Source organism: Ictidomys tridecemlineatus, chromosome 4 (assembly GCF_052094955.1).
Source record: "Ictidomys tridecemlineatus isolate mIctTri1 chromosome 4, mIctTri1.hap1, whole genome shotgun sequence".
NCBI lineage: Eukaryota > Metazoa > Chordata > Mammalia > Rodentia > Sciuridae > Ictidomys > Ictidomys tridecemlineatus.
The window spans coordinates 56,482,544-56,506,763 of record NC_135480.1 but is presented as its reverse complement, the minus strand read 5'-3'; the positions used below and the strand labels follow the sequence as shown (position 1 = coordinate 56,506,763).

The 24,220-nt window shown below is 36.5% G+C and overlaps 1 protein-coding gene and 1 long non-coding RNA gene across 3 annotated transcripts; one reads left to right on the top strand and one right to left on the bottom strand.

Moving 5' to 3' along the window:
- Nucleotides 1-5,545: 5,545 nt before the first annotated feature.
- Nucleotides 5,546-24,212, bottom strand: LOC101966685 (interferon-induced very large GTPase 1). 2 transcript variants are annotated; one of them, XM_078046562.1, is made up of 2 exons: nucleotides 24,118-24,212; nucleotides 5,546-13,099 (listed from the first exon to the last, which is right to left on the bottom strand). In XM_078046562.1, exon 2 carries the CDS (start codon nucleotides 13,095-13,097, stop codon nucleotides 5,811-5,813), a length of 7,287 nt encoding a protein of 2,428 aa, XP_077902688.1. In that variant the 5' UTR covers nucleotides 13,098-13,099; nucleotides 24,118-24,212; the 3' UTR covers nucleotides 5,546-5,810. The 2 variants fall into 2 exon arrangements, with proteins under 2 accessions (XP_077902688.1, XP_077902689.1); XM_078046563.1 differs by lacking the exon at nucleotides 24,118-24,212 and adding an exon at nucleotides 21,754-21,954.
- LOC144377115 (uncharacterized) lies at nucleotides 6,223-17,453 on the top strand. The gene is made up of 3 exons (XR_013437775.1): nucleotides 6,223-6,428; nucleotides 9,632-9,678; nucleotides 9,764-17,453. It is a non-coding gene; the product is annotated as an uncharacterized LOC144377115 (long non-coding RNA).
- Nucleotides 24,213-24,220: the final 8 nt, after the last annotated feature.

Here is a 24,220-nt window from a genome sequence, read left to right as displayed (position 1 = left end):
ACCATTCAATATTTCAAATCATCTGTGCTCTCTAGTGTGCCTGCCTGAAACACTCAATATTCCTTCTGTGTCTAACATTCATAAGACCATCCATAAAAATTACCTAACTATGACTGTAATTTAAAATTTACCTTTGTTTATGTTCTAAGCATAGCAACTATAGCCTTCCACTTAAATATTCATGTTTATATTTTAAACTGTTTTAGATTTTCTCTCCTTCTTTGCCTTTTTCCCTGCTTTCTCTCCTTCTTTCATTATCCTTTGTTCTTCTTTCTCTTTCTCATTTCTTTTCAACATCTCAGTGCTATGGGCACTGTACAAGTGCAAGATCCTTCTCTATGAGTTATGATTAGATAGGGGCAAGAAGCAATGTATGATTGCATAGTATTGTGAATGTAGACAGCAATAACATTCAAAGCATTAAAAAAAATAGAAGAATTATTAAAATTTTCACCATAAATGATAATAGTTCAAGGAAATAAATATGTTTAACCTGATTTAAAAATTGTGCAATGAACACATAATTCAAATATTACATGTTATTCCATTGACATGTATAATTTTTATGTTTTTAAAATGTATCACTTAAAGAATCAATTGAAAAAAGACCCCTCTCTGATTTTAATCCCCGAGTCAACTAACAGTAGTACATACAGTGTAGGTAATAGCAACTTCTACTTTAATGGGCTAATGAAAATCATTAAAGTCTATTGCTTGTGCTTATCATAAAAATTAAACAATATTTTCCAGCTTAAAAATATTAAAAACACCAAAATAATGTTGTCAATTCAATATTGTAAAATTTATATTTCAATATAATTCTCATTACAAATTTCATTTAATTTTGTTCCGGGGTAAGTGATCCCTGCCTATGGTTGAAAAATATAGACAATAGAGAAATATTTTTTAAAGGTAACTTCAATTCTATAATAGTAATCTCATTTTCCTTTCATAATTTATTCTGGTTTTACATATATATGTAAAATATGTATATTATATGTATTTTACATACATACACATACATAGGTATATACTGTTGGGAATTGTACACAATTGGGAATATACTAAGAAGTCATTTTTTTGCTGTTTCATTGATGTTGTACCTTGAGAAATTTTCTGGAACTTTAATTGTAATAGCCATACAATTTTCCTCAGGTAAATATCTCATAACTTATTTAATTTCCTTCATTTGTTTGGTTTTTTAAGTTCATGCCCAGATTTACCAATTTAAAATAATTCCACAAGGAAATATATTGCTATGAAAATCCTATCTCTATGTCTTTGATTTTTCTCAGAAATGCAAAAGAGTGATAGCATTTGGACATATGTTCATACCACCTTGGCAATGGGGTCGCAGATGGCCCTCCCACTCTCCAGTGACATGGGTTGCAGTGCCTTGGACAGACTGAACACTCTGCATGATTGATTATTATGTTTTCTCTTTTCTTTTAAAAAAGGTGGAGAATAAAGTACACATTTTCTACAGTGTCCTGAAAAAATGGCATACAAAGTCCAAACCCTTCCTTCTATGATCCCAACTTATGCATTGTGCCTTTTGTTCTTCCTAATTTGGTCTTCAACCATATTATTGTGGATATCTAAAATGAAAAACATTCAGGTGCATGGTGGGTGCCCTAGTCCCAGGGACTTAGTACCACATAGTAGCCTTGAAATTAAACATCTCATTCTCAAATCGAGGCTTTCTTTCTACCCAAGTCACTTTTTTTTTCCTTTTTTCTTGTAATGTCTTGGTATGTCATATCAATTTTCAAAATAACTTATCAAATTCAACACACACACAAGATACCTGCTGTGATTTTGATCAGATTTTTATTACTACATATCAATTTTAGAAATTGTTATTTCCATGATAATATGTAAAAATGGTTTGTTTCTCCATTGATTTCTATCCTAACATTTTTTCAATGATATTTATAATTATTTACAAAATATTTTCCAAATTTCTTAATTGAAATATCCAATGATTAGAAATAAACTGTCAAAATTATATTATTCCAACAGAAAAATATTTGAAATTTATAGATAAATTAATGCATTAAAAAGCTAAGCAATAACTTTGACAAAAATAACAGTATACAAAGAAATTACATTGTTATTGAACAGGAAAAGTTAGAAATTTAATTTTGAATGGCATTAAAAATATAACTTCCCTAGTATCTTCACTTAGATTCTACTAAAAGTAGAGCCCAAAACATAAATTTATTCTTTCTTTGGTTTGTTTTGTGGCACGATATTTTTATGATGTGACATTCCTGACCTTGGCCACTCTTCAATTATTTTTGTTTTCCAAGTTTTTATTGGTGCATTGTGATTTTACATAATAGTGTGATTTCTTGCACATTCATACATGCACACAATTTAACAGTAGAATTTGGCCTATATCATTCCCCAGTATTTCTCTTCTCCCTCCTTGCTTTCCTTCCCCTGAACCCTTTCCTTTACTCTATTGATCTTTCTTTAATTTTCATGAGACTCACTTCACACTTTCTTTTCCTTTTTCCTTTCTAATTCCCACATCTGACCTTTATCCATCTGAGTTTGATTTATTTCATTTAACACAATGTTCTCAAGTTCCATTCATTTTCCTACAAATGACATAATTTCATATTTATTTTTGGCTGAATAAAATTCCATTGTGTACATATACCACATTTTCTTATAAACTCATCTAATGATGGACAGTGAGTCTGGTTCTGAAATGCCAGATTTGTGGGACCCCAATATTACTCTAGGAGCCAAATCTGATGCAATCACACAAGAGTCTTTATTGCAGGCTGGAGCCTGGACTCACTCACAACTGTTTCCAATGTAGAGAGAGGTCCTGAGGAGTGAGTCCCAACCCTTGGTATTTCAGGTTATCTTCCCTGTCTCACTCTGACTGGTTGTTGCTATGGTCTGAAATTAGGCCTCAGGCATCCTTTTGGTCTTTATGGACAAATTACTCAGCAAGGTAGCTATGTGCCTAGGAATGGGTTTTCCAAGGATAAGGGTCAACCCCCACCTTTGGACCAGCGCTGCTCTGAGGTACTGGCTGGTTTTTCCAAAAGGGAGTCACATCAGTTACTCAGTTCCATAGTTTAGTTATTGTGAAATGTGCTACTACAATCAGGAGTATACTTGTATTACTATAGTTTGCTGACTATTATTCTTTAGGATAAATACTGAGGAGTGGTAAGCTGGGTCATATGGTGGTTCCATGCCTAGCCTTTTGAGGAATCGCCATACTGATTTCCATAGTTGTACTGATTTACATATTCACTAATAGTGTAATAGTTTCCCTTTTCTCCACATACTCTTCATCATGTATTATTGTTTGTATTCTTTTTTTTTGTATTCTTGATGACTGCCATTCTAACTGGATTGATATGAAATCAGTGTAACAGTGGTCCACTTTATGCTTTGAACTTTATGCTTTAAACAAGCCCTTGCTTTCTCTGTCACTGCAACTTATTTTTAAAATGGACATGTTTCTCTTCCTCTCTCCCTGCTTCTCCCTATCTTAGGGGGAATAGGATTACCTTTCTTTCCCATTTTAGACAGATTTTTCTGTCCTTGAGTACACACCAATCATAGGAATTAATTAATCCATATTTAGGGGATGATACCAGAAAATATCATAATGACTATCTCCCAAATTAACAAGTGAATTACAACTCTAACAGAGAGCACAACACTTGAAATGTAGCCTTTGAATTCCCTCTTTAAAAGAAATTCATTTGGAAAAGTAAAAGACCCAGTATAGCCAAAGTAAGAAAAGTGAAGCAGGGAGCATCAGAATACCAGACCTTAAACTATAATATACAGCAATAGTAACAAAAATGGCATGATATTGGAACAAAATAGTCACATAGACCAATGGTACAAAATAGAAGACACAGAGAAAAACTCATGTAAATATGGTTATCTCATACTAGACAAAGGTGCCAAAAACATACATTGAAAAAAAGATAGCCTCTTTAACACCTGGTGCTAGAAAAACTGGAAATCCATATGTAGCAAAATGAAATTAAACCTCTATCTATATCTCTGCACAAAAATCAACTCAAAGTGGATCAAAGACTTAGGCACTAGAACAGAGACCCTGTGCCTAATAGAAGAAAAAGTAGGCCCAAATATCCAGTATATATAAAGAATTCAAAAAACTTGACACCCCCAAATCCCAAATAACCCAATCAATAAATGGGCTAAGGAACTAAACAGACACTTCACAGAAGAAGAAATAAACATGAAAAAAATGTTCATAATCTCTAGCAATTAGAGAAATGAAAGTCAAAACTACTCTAAGATTTCATCTCACTCCAATCAGAATGGCAATTATCAAGAATGCAAGCCTAATAAGTGTTGGCAAGGATGTAGGGGGAAAAGGTACAATTATACATTGCTGGTGGGCTGGTAACTTGGTTGGAAAGCAGTATGGAGATTCCTTAGAAAACTTGGAAATGGACCCATCATTTGACTTAGCTATTCCACTCTTTGCTTTGTACCTAAAAGACTTAAAATCAGCATACTACAGTGAAATCCCCACATATTTATCACAGCTCAATTCACAATAGTTAAACTATGGAACCAAACTCGATGCTCTTCAACAAATAAATGGATAAAGAAAATGTGGTAGGTATACACAATGGAATATTACTCAGCCTTAAAGAAAAATGAAATCATGGCATTTGCAGGTGAATGGATGGAACTAGAGAACATCCTGCTAAGTGAAATAAGCCAATCCCCCCCAAACCAAAGGCCAACTGTTTTCTCTGATAAGCAGATGCTGATTCATAGTGGGGGTGGGGTAGGGAAGAATGAAGGAACTTTGGATTGTGCAGTAGGGAGTGAGGGGAGGGGTGGGGCTGTGGGGATGAGAAGGACAGTAGAATTTGACAGACATTATTACCCTATATACACATATGATTACACTATTGGTGTGACTCTGCACCATGTATAGCCAGAGGAATGAGAAGTTTTGCTCCATTTCTATACAATGTGTCAACATGCACTCTACTCTCATGTACAACCAATTAGAACAAATTGAAAAATAAATAGAAGGGAGACCAGTAAATAGACAAAAGGGATCATGGAGAGGGAGGGGAGGAAAAGGGGGAAATACTGGGGAATAAAATTGTTCAAATTATACTGTTTTATTGTGTGCACATATGAGCATATTGTAACAAATCCCACTGTTATGTATAATTATAATGTGCCAATACAAAGGGAAAAACATTAGATTGTACAGCTTTAATTGGGTGAATTGTATGATATGTGAATTCTATCTTAATAAAGCTATTTTTAAAAGATTTAAAAAAAAGTTAGTAAATTTTCTTAATAAATTGAAACAGTGAAAAATATTCACTCAAGGAGTTAAAGTCCATTAGTAGTTTCCAGTCAAGACCTGCATATTTGTTCAACTGCCATACAGTTACTCTATAGGAATTTGTAGAAACATGCAATGGCTTTTAATTTCTTGTGTAATGATGAGTTTCTTTGAGATAGATATTTTTAAAAATTCAGAATAATATTTCAATGCATGACATAGGTATTTAAAGTACACTTTATTTTATTTTGTCATATGATCCTATTTTAGTAATTTTTTTCTCATCCAGATGGAATTGAGGCAGAGAAAAATAAAGTCATTTTATAGGCACTCAAACTCTCCAAATGTTAAGCATCTATTTTTATATACGTTTTTCACAAAGTTGAGTATTCAAAGTTCTAGTTATAAGGAAGATGTGTTTTAAGATTGGTTTTGTACTCTGATTTTTGTTCAGATGCTAAGATTCTTATGTGTTCATTGGGGATTATTGCTTTTTCAACTCATCAAGCACATACTGCTTTGTGATTTTTGCCCATTCATCAGGGATTTGACCTCTATTTTCAAATTTTAGCTGATATTTTTCTTCCAGCTTTGTTCTGAAGTGACAGACAAACCATTTCCAGTATGGCTGGGTGGATGAGTCTGGGGTGATATTCCATGTGGCATAATTTCTTCCAGCCTTCCGATAGTTCTTATAAGGAATATTACAATCATCTGTCAAAGCAAACAAACGATCACTTGCAACTAAACTAGAACAGCAATCAATGACAAAGTGGTCTGTTCTATACCAGTTAGATCCATTGACAGCCCGAAGACGATGAAATGGAACACTGTGGTCTCCATCATGTTTAGGAATTGTGTTTGTACATATTGCTTTACAGAAGGGACACTGTTTCCAGCAGCCACAGAGATGTTTAGAGAGGATTTTCCCAATTTCAGGAAACATTTCATCTATATTTCTACTTGAAAAATTTTGTTCTACTTTTTTCATTGCAGGATCCAAAGCTGTACTCATAGCTTCTTTGAGAAATTCCATATCTTTTATTTCCTGATGCTCAATGCTTATCAAGTCTCTTCGTGGGAGGATCAACTTGTTCCCCAGGTAGTCACAGAACAAATCCAGCCACTCAGATGCAGTGCTGCTTGTATCTTTAGCTACTGCTGTGGATTCATGAGTGGCAGAGAGAATGGCATTCTTGATGTCATCTAAACAGATTTTGAAAAAAGTTTTTATTTTTTCACCACCTTTGCCTGAACAGTACATTTTAATATGATTTTCAGTGTAAGTCCTAAAGAATGATTCTGGATCATGAATGTACTGCCAATAATTGTCAAAATTTTCTTCTTCTGCTAGAGAGATTAGAATGTGTTTCTCCAGGTTAGCCCTGTTTCCATTGAATGCAGGGCAGGTAACTCTCATGTCCCCAGTTATTTTAATGATCATTTTTTCCCATATGGTGTCAGAGACAGCAGGAGTGAGCTTGTGCCACAGAAAATCAACAAAAGACGTGACAGAGGTTGCACCTTGGCAGGATATCTTGAAACTCATGAAAAAATCATTTTTCTTGCTTTCTAGATAGTTTACAGGATCATTTACTGTCTTAAATGCCCTGTGCATTTCCTTAAAATGTTTCGACGCTCTACGAAATAAGCACCAACATAATTTGATTTTGTATTCACTGGTAAATATATATCTGTCTTTAGTGAGTACAGAATTCAATTCATTTTCTATTACTCTCAGGATTTTATGGAAGTCACTTTGATCATAATCACGTTGTTGACTCCTAATGCTGTTAATGGTTTCATCAAATCTTGAAAAAATATGTTCAGTAGTCATATTAATGGACACTTTATCACAGGCCTCTAAGTTCTTTGAGAATGCACCAGATTCTGTATACATCTTGACATGTTTTCCAAAATCTATATGAAAATCTTCTTCAGTATTTCTCTTTAGTTTTTCCACTATGTTTTTCTCCTTTTTGAAATAATCCAAAAGGATGTTTTCAGCATCCACATCAATGTTAGGCTCCGTGGCTTGAGGGACATTTGAGGACACTTCACAGACCCATTTTCCCCAAAGTTGGTTGAATTTCTCACGTAAATCTTCTTCACTCAATTCTTTACCTTTTACACTTAAAGCCAATTTTTGGCTCCTCTCAAATAATTCATTTTGATATACCTTCTTTTTCTGTTCCAACCGTTCTTGACTTTCTTTGAGACTAATAAGTTCATTGGCTTTTCTTTTAGTGTCCGAAATAAGTGAGTCTTTAAGGACTAGTAGCTTATTTTCAAAATGGGCTTTCCACTGGATAAGTATATAACTCTCTGTGTCTTCAGTAAAATATTTTTCAAATTCTTGCTTGATGGTTTCATATATCTTTACAACTGGATCCTCAATCATGCTTTCTGTAAGTGTCAGAATTTTTCTATTCTGAATCTGATTGTGAAGCTGGTTCTGCAAGTCCAACATGTGACTCCGGAGCTCCCAGGTCCAGTGGTTATACATGGTTTCCAGTTTGCTCATGGCCATGACCTCTTGGGTGTTTCTGAAACTGAAAATGAAGTTTTCACTTACCAGGGCTCTCCACAAATCTTGAACTCTGAATTTTACGTCTGATATTCTCATGATACTTCCTCTGGATTCCTGTTTGGCAGTCAAAAGGATTTTACTTTTCAGTTCCTGGACATTGTGGCTATAGCGAGGATTGGGAGGGGCCATGGGGGGATTGCCATCCCAGAGGTGAGCAAAGTAGTACACATGAGTATTGACATCAAACTTGATGACGTCACTGAAGCAGGTTACATCTGAGCACTCTTCTTGTTTAGCAGCCAGTGCTGCCATTTCATCTAGCCTGTGCTCTAACCGCCTTCGTCCTTCTGTAGTTTGGTTTTTAGCTGTCATCTCTCCTACATTCTGATGCACAAATATGCAAGTTGGGGAGATTTTCACTTGTTTCATCCTCAGAAAGGCTTGGACAGCTATCTGTAGGATATCTTGCATTTCTGATGGATTCTCCCCAAATATATTGATCAGAGTCAAGTTTGCAAGCCCAATGACAAAGGTGGCTAACTCATTGTCCCAATTCTGGGACTTCTTGCTGAGTTCTGGGGCCCGAAGTCCTTCTGTGTCTACAACAAGCAAAAAATCAAAGCCAAGTTCCTCTCTGGATGACTCAGCCACCTTCAGGAGCTGCATGTAGGCCCCCTTGGTACACCTGCCTGCACTTACAGTGAACTGCAGCCCAAAAAGAGCATTCATCAGAGTGGACTTCCCAGAGCTCTGCAGGCCAAGGACAGAGAGAACAAAGAGCCGTTTGTCTCCAAGTTTCTCAGAGAGCTTGTCAAGAATAGCTGCCACCCACTTTAGGGGCACATAGGAAGCATCTCCGTCCATCAGCTCTATGGGGACACCAGCTATCATCAGGTCTGCAGCAATTTGGGGAAGGGAGAGAAAAATTGTCTCTCTTTTGGCAGAACTTTCTTCCAGAGCTTCATAGATCTGGCCAACTTCTCTGAGAAACTGCTCAATTCCCAAGGTACAGTCAGTAATCTCAGTAGATATGGCTTCTATTTTATTTTGCCAGAGTTTTAAGTTGCTGGTTTGGGATTTTTGCTTTTCTGTTTTCACAATTGACCACAAATGAATTAATTTTTCATGCAATTTTTCCAAATGCTCTGCAGTCAGGCTATCCAAAAACACACTCATCCATTGCAAGAAGTAGAGTATAGTGTGAGTTTCTGAATATTCATGGAGAATTTGAAGGACAAATCCCATTATATCTTCAAGAGGAAAGGCTCTTGTCAACTGCTGATGTCGTATTATTTGTTTATCTGCCTCAACATCACTCTTGTGTTGTTCAATGCTTCTATTCCCCTTTTCTCTCAAATGATATAGTTCTTTGTCCTTCTTACACCAAAGATGCCATAGTTGCCCCTGAAGGGGTAGAAATTTTTCCTTCATCTGAGACAACTCTGTTTTTTTTAGGAGGTCCATGATAGTCTCAGCCTTTTGTTTGGCTTCCTTGCAATTTTTCTGGTCTTCATCAATAAGAAATCCTTGCTGGCGAGCAATTGGAGAGCAGTGCTCCATGCTGAGAGCAGTGTCACAGAGCTCTAGCAAACGTCTGATGGTAGTTATCAGCTCCTCTGTCAATTCTGCCTCATTTCTATTCCTCAGGCCAATTTTCACTCTTCTACCACCATTATTGGCTTTGGATTTTTCTTTGTCATCAAGTAAGCATATCAGAGGTCTTGATGATTGCCACAGGTCACGGACTATTTTTTTGTTTTCTTTATTTTCATCAGAAGCAGACATGAGGACCACAATGAGAGAGGAGACCTCCTGCAGGAAGGTGAGTTGCCTCTTATGTTCCTTTGCATCTCCATGAAGGTTCATGAAGGTCACACAGTTGTCAAACCTGTCCTCTTCCCCTCCAGGGCAGAACCAGCAGATTTCCACCACACCCCGCATCAAGAGGCAATTCTTGCTGCTTTCTCTGCAGTGTCGGTGGAAAAACACATCATGTTTATGTTCACTGAGAAGACAGTTCATGATCTGAGATTTGGAAGCAGAGAGGCCATTGCCTATTCTAATGAAGGACACAATGGGAGTGGAGACACGACACATGTGAAGATTCTTGTGAATGTTCTTCCCTTGTGGTGATTTCTTTCCTTCCTGCCAACTTCTCCTAATTTGTCTGAGAGACCAGAGAGAGAATTCAATTTGAGAAGTGCAGGGATTTGGCACCAGGAGGGGCAGGGCAAATTGACAGATGGATAATTTGGTCAAAATATATTGTCTGGCAAAATCATCTGCACAATGAAAAATGGCCATCTGAATATCCATGGGGTGAATGTGGGGCCTGGACTCTGTTCTCAAAGGATTAGTAAGACTATCACCATCTTCAAAAAAGTCTTCATAAGGATCAATAGCCTCATTTTCCTGTTTGGAGGCACTTGAAGAGACCTGATGTTCTATGTTTTCATCATCTTTGAAGACCTGGTACCTCAGTCCATAATCCAGCATCAGTAGTTTCTGAAGAAAATAGAAGGGAAGTTCCTGTTCACATTTGGGCTGGGTGTTGTACACAGAAGTCTTGTAGATCAAATGGAAGTCAGCTCTATTCATCCTTTTTGGGTAGTAATGTTCTAGGCCAAGACGCTGGAGTAAATCTAGAAAGGCTCTGTTTTCTATTATTTCACTTGTGTTACTTGCATTAATATCTGATTCACAGGGCTGTTTTTTTTCATGGAGAAAACTTTGTAGCTGTCTTTTGACCTCATCCATTTTCAAAGAAGAGATGGTGGCTTCATAATTCCCATCAATGAGCAACCTCAAGTCTCTTTCTAGGTTTTCCCAATCATGATCTGCCCCAAGTTTAGAGAGGACATGTACAACTTCTTTAGAAATAAATCGTCCCATATGTTTTCTCATAAACTCCATGCGTTTTATCTTCTCTTCTGGAGAAACAGCTACTACTCCAGCTTTGGCTGTCAGACCTGTGAGCACTAGGAATGCATGAGCTCTGTAGCTTGAAATATTTTTGAGCTCCTGGTATTTATTGAAGGCAGTTTGCATTTCATCCAGTAGGAAGTTTAGCTCATCACGGCCCAGGAGATACCAAAAAACATTGCTTACCACCTGATATCCTGCACCAGCTGCAATGGAAAGTATCAAGAGGTGTGTGTCTGTCTGCTCTGTTGCTTGGAGGTGATTCAGGAAGCTGCTGAGAGCTAAGCTGATCTTATAGGTGACGTTTCTTTGAGCTTCTTTCTCTGTTTCTTGGTCTTCACACTTGACATTCACTTCAAAGAGTTCATTCTGGGTTTCCTTTAAGATTTTAATAAACTGAGAAAATTGGGAGATGTTGAGCTGCTCTTGCTCTGACTCTGACTTACAGTAGATCCATTGCATGATGGAGCGAGCCTGAGGAAAGTTTTTCACTTTGTAGACGTAGGGATCCAGAAGAGTGCGCAACTGTGATTTAATAAAAGTAATTTTATGTCTGGAAGAATTTTTGCTAAAATTGACAGTGTTTACTAGAAAATTCTGTAGGTCCCAGTCTGTGAGACATTGGTTAATCCAAGTGTCATAATCATTTATTTTTTGACTCAGTGTTTGCATGAATGCTATCAGTTTTTGAAGCTGCACTTCAGGATCAGTTACCTCCCAGGATTTTACCTCCTCTAGGAAAACTCTTGCCTCCTTCCCAGCACTCAACAATCCACTTCCCTCCTGGATCTGTGCACTGAGGCCAGTCAGAGCAGTGTAGTTGTCTTTCAGGCAGTTAGCTATCTTAAGGGGATCTTTAAAGTCACTTCTGTGACTAGAGAGGATGATGTCCCAAACGGGCACCAGCTGAAGTTCCCGGTCAATGACACACCAGGTTTGATTGCTGGAACTAAGGCCAGCTTTCCACTGGACAAGGCTATCTGCTTCTGTTGGGCCACCTATCTGGGCTACAGATAGTTGGATTTTGGTTTGAAGATTTTGTAAAATTTGGCTTTGGGAGACTGTTTTGCAATGTGAGTCTGACACACTCATATCCCCAGCAACTTTTATTGGATATCCACTGTAGCTTCCCCTTATGTAAATATCCAGGACCTCTGCTGCCTGCTGCTTCACATCAGCCAGCTGGTCACTTTGGAATCCCTCTGAAATTGCCTTCCATCCATAGATTCCTCCCAGGTGCATAGGACCTTGGTTTACATGAGAGCCAAACCTGCGGAAGAAAATTTCAGTCCTCTGCTTCAGTAAGGAGACGTTATCTGTGTCTGCCCTCTGATCCAAGACTACTTCCATGTATTTCAATTCCTGAAGTGCAGGCTTGGATAGCTGAAGCTCATTCATGTGAAAGTAGCAAGAGGCCAGCGGGACATAGCAGAACTTGGTTGAGCAGAAATATGTACACTCAGAACTTGCTTGTTGTGTTTCCTTGGATTCTGAATGCTTGCTTTTATTCATTCCAATCTCTATTGGAATTCCCCAGCCTCCACCATAGGCAGAGGCACTTACACTGAAGCCCATCTTTTCTATTGTCTGGGTGAACATGGATTCTTCTTGAAAAGATGTAAATTGTTTTGTTTCCATTCTTGTGCTTTGCTGGGGGCCAAAGAGGGAGAAATCCTTAGGGATACTGAGTAGCTCCTCCCTCTTCTGTATCAGGTCTATTTGGTTGCATGTTTGGTAAACCCCTTGCAGAGCAAGCCCTCCAGATGCCCATCTTATTAGATCTCTATCTGGGAGGTTTTGCCTGTGAGACAGTGTCTGCTCCTTGGGACTGAGTTGTTGCTGCATGATTTCCATGACTTCTCTTAGGGGTTTTTCAGGCACTGGCCAGTACTCTTCAGGGATCTCCATGGCTTCCCTCAGCTCTGCTTCTTTTTTCCTCACTGCTTCTTCCTGTCTCTGCCTCCCTTCTAATAAGAAGTTTCCCAGCTCCTGCAGCAATTGTTCTACCTGCTTCTGCTTTTTCATTATCATTTCCACTGGTGACTCCTGAAACTCTGGAAGACTATTTGAGTGTGACAGGACAACCAGCTTCTCCAGGGCCCTTTTCTCCCATGGATGTTGTACCTGGGATTTCAGTTTCTGGAGGTCTTTTTCTGTTAAGTGTTGTATGACTTGAGGACAGGTCAAGCCCAGATCTTGCTGCAGCTTGGGCAACCAGTACTCAATATCCAGTCCTACTTGCCTCAGCATCTCTTGAAGATCTTGCCTCCTTTTGCCTCTGAGCAGTGGCTCATCAGAAGTGTGTTCTGTTGTGTCCATACCTGTGTGTAAAACACACATCCAGTTAGATTTAATGGTATTGTAACTTTAGGAAATGTTTGCCACGTGATCAAAAGAATGACTGTCTTAGTGTGACTTTCTCTTCCCTGCTTTACTTATACTAAAATATATTTTTCATCAAAACCTTTTTGTGTTTCTGCTTGGTATCATTGTGGGTGTTGTCACATAGATTGCTTTTTTATTTGCCTTGGTAAATTACAACTTAATTGCCTCATTTGTGCACTTACCACATAAGCTCAATTGCATGAATGGTATGAGGCTGAGGCATGAAGATTAAGAATATCTATGAGTTTCTAAGCTCAGTGCTCATTATTAAAACTAGAGCAATATCATCATTTGGAATTTTTTTGTCTATATTTTTTTTCTTTTGAATTGTTTCATTTCTATCTCTCTGTTACTTCTTCCTAGGTTATTTAATAGTCATTTGGTCTTTTAAAATGAACTTCTAACCTGATTTATGAAGTTTTACTCACTATAAAGAAGAGTGAAATTATGTCATTTACTGGTAAATGTATGGAACTGGAGACCATTATGCTGAGTGAAATAAGCTAGACTCTGAATATCAAAGGTTGAATATATATTCTCTCATATGTAGAAGCTAGACAAAATAAGGGGAAAAATGGGGGGAATCTCATGGAAATGAGAAGGAATATCAGTGGAGCACAGAACTGTGACTGAGGAGGAGTGAGGAGGGAAGAGCACAGTGAAGAAATATGGAATTAAATCGACCAAAATATACTATGTATATACATCAATATACCACAGTGAATTTCACCTTTAAAACTATAAAGCACTAATTTTTAAAAAATTAAAAATAAATATAATAAAGACCTATAGAGGAAGGGAAATGGGGAAGGAGTATTGGAAGGAAAGGGGAAGTAGGGGTGACAGACATGGAGCAAATTATATTTCATGCTTGTGTAATTATCTCAAAATGAACCTCAATATTAGGTATAACTATAATTCACTAATAGAAAAGAAAATTTTAAGGTATAAATTACATAGAAATTAGAAAATACTTTGAAATAATTGGAAATTAAAATGTAACATGCTGAAACTTATAAGATACCATGAAACTAACACTTGTAAATTTCTAAATTATAAACGATCTCAAATTGGTAAAACATATTCAGCCCCTAAGAAAATAGAAACAGAAGAGTAAAATTAACACAAATAATGCGGAAGGAATAAAATAATAAAGATTAGAATAAAGATGAATTGAATGGAGAATAGAAAGACCATAGAGAAAATCAACACAACTAAAATATAGCTTTATGAAAAAAACCCAAACAGACAAGAATTGTGGGGACTCAGATGACTAAAGTGAGATATGAAACTGTGAACATACTACCAACTTTTTAGAGAGAAAATTAAAAGGAGTTTAGAAGGACATTGTGAAAATATGTAACTCAACAAATTACATATGACCAGTTGGCTTTACTAAAAAATTAACACCCATACAGCCAACATTAGCTTGATACCAAAGTCAGACAGAGATGTCACCCAATGGCAATTTTTTTTTTGCAGAAATTAGAAACATGATAAATTCATATGGAATAGCAGAGGACCTCAACTAACTTAAACAATACTTAAAATGAAGAACATAGTTAATGGATTTATACAGATTCATATTTCTTAATTTCAAAACACAACAAAACCACAGATATCATAACAGTGTGGTACCATCATGAGAATAGACATGCAGATCAGTGAAATGGAATGAAGAGATCAGAAAATAAATTATACATGTAGAGCCAAGTAGTTTTGACAAGAGTACCAAAATAAGTCAATGGGGAAAAAAGTCTCCTTTATAAGTGATGTTAAGACAACTGGATATCCACATGCAAATAAATGAAGTCAGAACCCTAACTCACATAATATATGAAAATTAACTCCAAATGGATCAAAGACATAAATTTAAGAGTTAAAATACTTTAAAAGGGTAAACCTTCATCACCTGAGTGTGATGAACATTGAAAGCATTATGCTAAGTGAGAGGAACCATACAGGAAATATGAAATATTATGTCATTCCTTTATAAGAAATATTCAAAATAAGTAAATCTATAGAAACTGAAGGCAGATTGATGGTTGCTGAGGTCTAGGGAAGGTTGGAAGGGGGAGTGATTGCTTAATGAACATGGGGTTGTCTTTTGTTATAATAAGATTAGTTTGAAACTTGATGGAGGTAGTTGATATATCATTGTGAATGTACTAAATGATAGTGGTTTTTAAAATGATACCAAAAACAAAAGCCACAGAAAACAAAAGAGAAAGAGGACTTCATCAAAACTAAAAACCTTTGTGCTTCAAAGACATGATCAAGAAAATTAAAAGTTAATCCAAAGGATGGAAGAAAATATTTGACAGTCATATATACAATATAGATTTAATGTACAGAATATAAAATGAACTCCTATAACCCATTACCATAAAGACAAGCATCCCAATTTAAAAATAAGCATATGATTGCGTCAATATTTCTTCTAAGAAAATGTACAAATGGCCAACAAGCACATTTAAATATGCATAATGGTATTAGTTATTGGGAAAATGGAAATTAACATCACACTGAATATTTTATATCCACTAGCCTAGGTATGACCACAAAGGACTAACAAATGTTGGAAAGGGCATACAAAAATGACACTTTTCATACATGATTGGTAGGAAAGTAGAATAGTGCAATGTCATATAAAGCAGTCTATAAATGTCTTAAAAAGATAAATATTGAATTATAATATGGCCTAGAAATTCTACTGAGAAGTTTATACCCCCCAAATTGAAAATAATTGTTAAAAATACTTTTACTCAAGTGTCTACAGTGGTACTATTCATAGTAGCCAAAAGAATGGATACAATACAAATGCTTATCAATTGATGTATAAATAAGATGTGGTACATTCATATAATAGAACATAGTCAACTACAAAATGATGTTCCGATGTAGCCACAGTGTGGATGAACGTTGAAAGCATTATGCTAAGTGAGAGGAACCATACAGGAAAAAATGAAATATTATGTCATTACTTTATAAGAAATATTCAAAATAAGTAAATCTATAGAGACTGAAGGCAGATGGATGGTTGCTGACGTCTAGGGAAGGTTGGAAGGAGGAGTGATTGCTTAATGAACATGGGACTGCCTTTTGTGATAATAAAATTAGTTTGAAACTTGATAGAGGTACTTGATATATAACATTGTGAATGAACTAAATGATAGTGACCTGTATAATTTAAAATGGTTCATTAGGTATTATATGATTTTTACCTTATTAAAAAAGAAATCATGTATATTTCCAATTAAATGAAGTATATGGAAACCAAAAGCAATTTGAACTGAAAAAAGGATAATATTCTAAATTATTGTATTATATTGTACTATTATTTATGCTATAAAGTCCACTTTTCTCTCTCTCTATGTATAGAGGACGTACTTCATAATGGTGTGTTACTATGCATCTCTTCCCAATATTTAGTTGGCATCAGTCACTTAAAATTGGCCACAGAGGATGTATTATGTAATGGAAAAATCTATGAATTGGAAATATTTTTTATTTACTTATTTATTTATTGAGCCAGAAATTTGGGGCTGGGAATATAGCTCAGCAGTAGAGTATTTACCTATCTATCATGTACAAGGTCCTGGGTTTGATCCCCAGCAATAGTAAAATTCCAAACCAGGAGCTTTCTTTTCCTGAGAGTTAAACATTTACTACACATCATCAATTGGAACTTTCATGGTCCTGTATGCTTCCCTTAGACTACTGACTGTGTTTCCAGGAAGTAGAGACTATGCCTTATTCAGCTTTCATTCCTGAGGACAGAAAACAGTGGCTAGCAAAGATGGAGAACTTTCAAGAATCAAAGAATGTGCTCTGCAAACTTTTCTGTCCCTAGGGTTCTGCTGCTTTTTCTCCTGTTTCTAGTTGTAGTTCCTTTGGAAGAATTCTAGCTGAATTCTTTCATAACCCTAAGAGAAGTTGCGGTGAGTGTGTGTGTGTGTGTGTGTGTGTGTGTGTGTGTGTATGTGTTTACATTTTTATTTTATTTTTTCCCCTGGGAGAAGAACAAGAGCCAATGATCTAGGAAGCCCTCCCCAGCTTGGACTAAATGGTATTTGGAACTGTGCTGTAGAGAGGTAATGTTAGATGGCAGCTGTAATGATTGTTCTCTTCCTCTGGAGATTCTTTAAGATTTTCCCTTAAGCTGTGGAGAAATATTTCTTTCTAGGAAAGCAGTTAACCTCACTAAAAACCAACTTTCTTTCTGAGCTATAAAAGAAAACTATAAAATATATTTCATGGACCATTAAAAAATGGGAAAATTCTGCTCAAGTTTCTTTCTTCACTTTTGTTTCTAGTTCTACCAGACTTTCAAAGAAGAACTAACACACATACTCCTCCAATCATTCCATGGAATATGAAAAGAGGGATCCCATTTAAACTCATTTTATAAAGTTAGTATCACCCTGATACCAAAATCAGACAAAGACACATCAAGGAAAGAAAGCTTCAGACTAAAATCTCTGATGAACATAGATGCAAAATTTTTAATAAAATGCTGAAAAATAATATACAAAAACATATTAAAAAGTTAGTGTACCATGATCAAGTGGGGTTTATCCCAGGGATACAAGGTTGGTTCAACATATGGTAATCAACAAGAGTAATTCAACACATCAATAGACTTATATAGATAATACTCATATGTTATCTCAATACATGCAGAAAAAGCATTTGACAAAGTACAGCATCTATTCATGTTCAAAACATTAGAAAAACTAGGGATTGTAGGAACATACCTCAACATTGCAAAAACTATATTTGTTAAACCTAAGGCCTACATTATTGTAAATGGAGAAAACTTGGAAGCAGTCCCTCTAAAACCTAAAACAAGACAGATGTGCCCTCGTTCACCACTTCTATTCAACATAGTTCTTGAAACTCTAGCCAGGGCAATTAGGCCAAACAAAGAAATTAAATGATATGAATAGAAAAAGAAGGGCTCAAACTATCCCTGTTTACCAAGGTCATGGTTCTATGTTTGAAGGCCCCCAAAACTCCACCAGAAATCTTATAGAACTCATAAATGAATATAGCAAAGTAGCAGGATATAAAATTAACACCCATAAATCAATTGTATTCCTATACATCACTGACCAATCAGCTGGAAGATTAATTAGGAAAACTATCCCATTCACAAAATCCTCAAAGAAAATAAAATACTTGAGATCAGTCTAACAAAATAGTTGAAAGATCTCTATAGTGAAAATTTCAGAACACTAAGTAAAGGCATTGAAAAAGAACTTAGAAAGAGAAAAGATCTCCCATGTTCTTCCATAGGCCGAATGAACATTGTCAAAATGGCCATACTATTGAAAGCACTATACAGATAGTAATTCCTATTAAAATGCCAATGATGTTCTTCATAGAAATAGGAAAAGCAGTCATGAAATTTATTTGGAGAAATAAAAAGCACAAACTAGCCAAAGCAACTTTTGGTGAGAAAAGTGAAGACAGAGACAGTATAATATCAGACCTTAAATTATACTACAGAACTATAGTAAAAAAAACAGCATGTTATTGGCAGAAAAACAAACACAAAGACCCATGGAGCAGAATAAAAGACACAGAGGCAAAGCCACATAAATATGGTTATCTTTATACTAGACAAATCCACCATAAACAACCAATGGTGCTGGGAAAACTTGAAATCCATATGTAGCAGAATGAAATTGAACCCCTATCTCTCACCCTGCCCCAAACTCAACTCAAAGTGGATTAAGGATCCAGGCATTAAACCAGAGACACTGAACCTACTAGAAGAAAATGTAGGCCCAACTTTCTATTATGTTGGCTTACCAATCAACTTTCTCAACACACTCCTAAAGCACAAGAAGTAAAATCAATAATTAATTAATGGGACGATAGCAAATGAAAAAGCTTCTTCACAGCAAAGGAAACAATATAAAGAGAGAGCCTACAGAATGTGAGAAAATCTTTATCACCTGTACCTCAGATAGAGCATTAATCTCCAGGATATATAAAGAACTCAAGAGGCTGAGGTTGAAGCTCAGTGGCAGAGCACTTGCCTAGCATGTGTGAGGCACTGGGTTTGATCCTCAGCACCACATAAAAGTAAATAAATAAAAAATAAAGATATTGTGTCCATCTACAACTAAAAATATGTTTGAAAAAATTCAAACAATAAAAAACTTAACTCAAAAATAAAACCCAATCAATAAATTGATAAAGGAACTGAACAGGTACTTCAGAGAAGAAGAAATATGAATGGTCAACAAATATATGAACAAATGTTCAACATATCTAGCAATTGGAGAAAAGAAATTTAACACTACACTGAGATTCCATTTCATTCCAGTTAGAATGGCAATTATCAAGAATACAAGTAATAATGTTGGTGAGGATCTGTGGAAAATGGTAGACTCATACATTGTTGGTTGGAATGCAAATTGGTGCAACCACCATGGAAAGCAGTACAGAGATTATTTAGAAGACTTGGAATGGAAGGACCATTTGACCTAGTTATCCTACTCCTTGGCACATTCCCAAAGGACTTAAAATCAGCATACTACAGTGATGTAGCCACATCAATGTTTATAGCATCTTAATTTACAATAGGTAAGCTATGGAACCAATCTAGGTGCCCTTCAACAGATGAATGGATTAAGAAACTGGTATATATACACAATGGTATCTTACTCAACCACAAAAAAGAATGTCTTTTTGACTTTTGCCAGTAAATGGATGGATCTTGAGACTCTCATTCTAAGTGAAATAAGCCAAACACCCAAAACCAAAAATTGAATGATGCTAACACAAGACAAGGGGAGTGGGAGGAATATAAATTCATTGGATTTGACAGAGGGCAATGAAATGAAGGGAGAGAAATGGAAATATAAAAGATAGTAGAATAAATCCGATATAACTTTCCTATGTTCATATATGAATATACCACCCGTGAAACTTCACATCATGTAAACCACAAGAATGGGATACTAATTAGAGTAAGTTATATTCCATGTATGTATACATCAAACTACATTCTACTGTCATGTAGCTTTAAAAAGAACAAATTTAAAAAATCTGTAAGTATACATAGGCCTGATGTGGGAAGCCATTCTAACACGTGATTGGGTGACTCCCCTTAAGGGCTTGAGGCACTTTGGCTATGTCGAAGTTTTCCCGACCCTTTCCTGATGAGAGAGCCCATCCATGTGGGGGTGTGCCTGACCACTGACCCCGGGGACCCAATCACTGACCCTGACCTTGGAGTGCAGCCCCCCCTCAACCTTCATTGGATGGAATTCTCCCCTGAATCTCTTGTTCCCCAATAAAAGGCTAGTCCCCGGCGTGCTCACTCTCTCCCTCCTGCTAGCCCTGAGTAATCCCTGCTGCCCTGCTGGGCAGTTTAGAGGAGCGAACCAGAGAGGGGAGCCCTCTCGGACCTAGCAATAGAAATAAGGTAACTGAGTCTTGTGTTTTATTTCGATCTCTTCTAACTCACTTTATGCCTAGAACCTCATTAATGAAACCACTGCGCAGGCCGCGTGGTAGAGCCTGATTTATTTTATGTTGTTTAATAAAATACCAGGGTTGTGTTGAAAAATGTGTCTTAATGAAAACTCTCTGGGTATGAACCCATAGAAAGATGGAGGTTTTGCCTTCCCCTATACTTACAGGGAAATTTCTAACTAGAAATAGGACAAGAATAGTAATAATGAATATCATTCTTATTTCTATTATCTAATATGTGAATATTTATAAGTATTAATTTTTTTCTGGTCTCTATTAATATAAATTATAAGGCAAGAAATCTGGCAATACTGGAAATATGAAGAAGGGAAGACTTGATCATATTGACTTGAATTTAAACAGAATGGGAAGACTTGAGCATATTTTCTTGTTCAAAGTGAAACAACCAGTAAAGTCAGTTGCTCAAAATACTGGAAACAAAACCCAAGGGGAAATAAGGAAGAACAGGATTTAGAGCAGAGTTTTTGTTGCAAAGGGGTTTGGGACAGTTTTTCTTCAGGAATGTAATAACAGGGAGAAATCCCTTCTACTAAGAGAAAAAATTTTGGCTCCTTTGTGGGTTTTTTGGTTACATCTAGGAACCAAAATCACACAAGACTGAATAACTAAAAAGCCTGTAAGTTTTATTAAGTTTACATGGGCATAGGTATCCTCACAAGAGAGAGAAATCTGAAGAAATGAACAAAGCAAGATGCTTTTATATTTTTTAGAAAAAGAATAATAAATTTGTGAAGAAATGACAGGAAACTGGATTTCTGAAATAGAGTAGTAAATTCTAGGGATGTCACAAAGTACTGTGGGAGTGGAATGTAAAAGCTAGTGGAAGATAGGTGTTAAACTAAAGAATTTCTTTATCAGGTTTCCTATAAGAAAATTTGGGCAAATGGCTAGAGGTGGAGTAGAACAATTTTGTAATGGAACAAGCCATTCTATATATTAATTCCACATGTCCAGCTAGAAACTCAAATCCAAAGAAATATCTAGGAAATGATGAAGAAACTAAGTGAATGGGAACTTCAGTCCACAACAACAAAACATTGAATTGTACCAACAGTCAAACCTGTAGGAAAGAACATACCTTAGTTCTCTCTTGTATTGCAGCCTTATGAGTCCCTGAGTAGAATACTCTGTTAATCAGTGTCTTGATGGAGTAGTTTAAGTCTCAAGGCCTGTGGAATCTCTGTACCTGTCTAAGGGTTAAAGTCCTCTGAGCTCTTGGCATGTCAGAGAGCAAGAACAACACACTGTTCTCAGGACTCACTCTGCTGACAAGGTCAGACTTGCCACAAGTTCCTCTAGAGACTGCATTTCCCCGTGGCTAAACTTATTTTGAGAATATTCTTGTTGATTGGTTCCCCTTGAATTGTGCTTAATCATTGGTCTTAGATCTAAGACAGAGATTAAGGAAGTGAACATTGCATTATTTTAATGTTATTCTTACTATCTGGCTTATGTTAACCTCAAAGAACTTGCTGAACCGTAAAGATAATGCAAGGGATATATAATGGCTGGGTTGCTTAAAATAAAAATCCTTAGCTTTCCACAATTCTGAGTCCCCTGTGTCCTGTTTCTCATTTTGCTCAGTTCCTCGGCACCAATCTTCAACAGTGTCCGGACTCCTGAATGAAATTATGATTGATAAATAGATATTTACACAATTATTGTGTTAAGATATTAAGTTGTGATAACTTGTTACAAAGCATTATAAAATACATACTTTGAGCACCAAGCAGTTGGGTACTGCTGAACAAATACTTCGAAACATGGCAACATATCTGGAGTCAGGTGAATGCCTGGAGATTAGAAGAATTTGGAAGAGCATGAAAATTGAAATTACCTTGAATAGACTATAAATACAAACGTAGATTCTAAAGTTGCTATAGAGAGGAACTATAGAAAAAAGGAAGAACTTGGAAAAAAAGGGAGGAACGTGGCATTGCAACCAGAAGAAAGGTTGTTATGTGTAGCAGAAAGCCTAGAAAAATTATGTCCTGGGGTTATGTATACAGCAGAACTGATAAGTGATAAAATTGATTATGTAGGTAAGGATCCTCTAAGGCAAAATTTTGAAGAGGTCTCCTTATTTCTTCTTGCTGGTTTTAATAAAATGTGAATGGAGAGAGTAAATTAAGAAAGGAGTTATTAAACTAAAAGACAACAGGACTGCATAATGTTGAATTTCTGATTTTCTCTAAAAGGCAAAGAACATTAGAATTAAGATATTTGGTCTCGAACCTCTGCTGGGTATGAGGCAGTGGTCTTCTTCATGCTTTGAACATAACCCTTAGTTCTCTACCAGTGCAGCTTATTTTTAAATTCTCTTTCTTCTCCTTCTCTCCCTTCCTGACTTTAGGGAAGCAAGATTACCCTTCCTTCCATCCTAAGCAGAGTTATCTGTCCTTCATCACACACACCACAGGAATGAAGAAACAGAAGACCTAAGAAATGGCTATATTTCAAGGCCAAAGTGAATTATTACCACTGACAAGGAACACCAAAAATGAAGCCTTTGAATCACCTCTTTAAAAAGCCCTCTGTACCCCTGAAGGGAAGAGTCACAAACTCTAGGACAGAAACCCCTGCCCTTCTCCTTTGCCTGCAAAGCAAAAAAAAAAAAAAAAAAATTCTTTTTCCTTTTTCTCAAAACCATGACCTCATTGTTTCATTGGTATGAGGAAAAAGGACTAAGCTTTTCAAAACAGGTATGATTTTACAATATTTTGTGAAAACTCAAAAATATCAAAAGGTGGTGTAATCCGGTATATAAAGAATTCTTTGAAGAGAATAAGAATTTAACGCAGTACTATTAATCAAACCAGAAGTCTCAGAGGAAGCCTTAGGGATACCATCCTTTAAAAATCTAGCATAAGACCAATGAATAGGAGAATTTATTTGAAAGTCACCTATGGATGTGGCTTGAGTCTGATGGAGTGGGGACCCAATGAAATATATCATAAGTTCTTGAGAATATTAGCAATAAGGGGACAGACAGCTGAGAATTCTATAATATGGGCCCATGGTGCTGATCCTCCCACCACACATGCTTTCTTTGCCAAAAAGCAATCTGCCTAGTGCTTCACCTGGCCGGAATGAATAGGCTATGTCACATTCTTCAGTAAACTGAGGCATGGGGCAAAGGTCAGGCAGTCAGTGTAGGTAAGGAATGATGGTGGTCCAGAGGATGAGGACTGGCTATTACACAGAGGACAATGGGTTGTTAACCTCTATGACCATGCTTCTGGGCACTCTGGGTTGCTAATAACTAACCCCCACCTCCCTGGTCCCAGGCACTTACAATGGAGAAGAAAGAGAAAGGGAATTTGGGGGTCTATATAAGAACAAGACACACTCCCTCCCATGGATACTCAGCTCTGGGTCCACGTCTCTTAGGAGAAATCTGTGTCTATCACTTTTTAAAATAAAATTTGCTTTCTAGGCTTACCTTGGCAGTTCTCGGGTGTTTAATCTTTAACATCAGGGAAACTCCAAGACCCATATCATTAGTACAACAGAGAGCCTGCCAGCTTGAACCCAAAGAGACACAG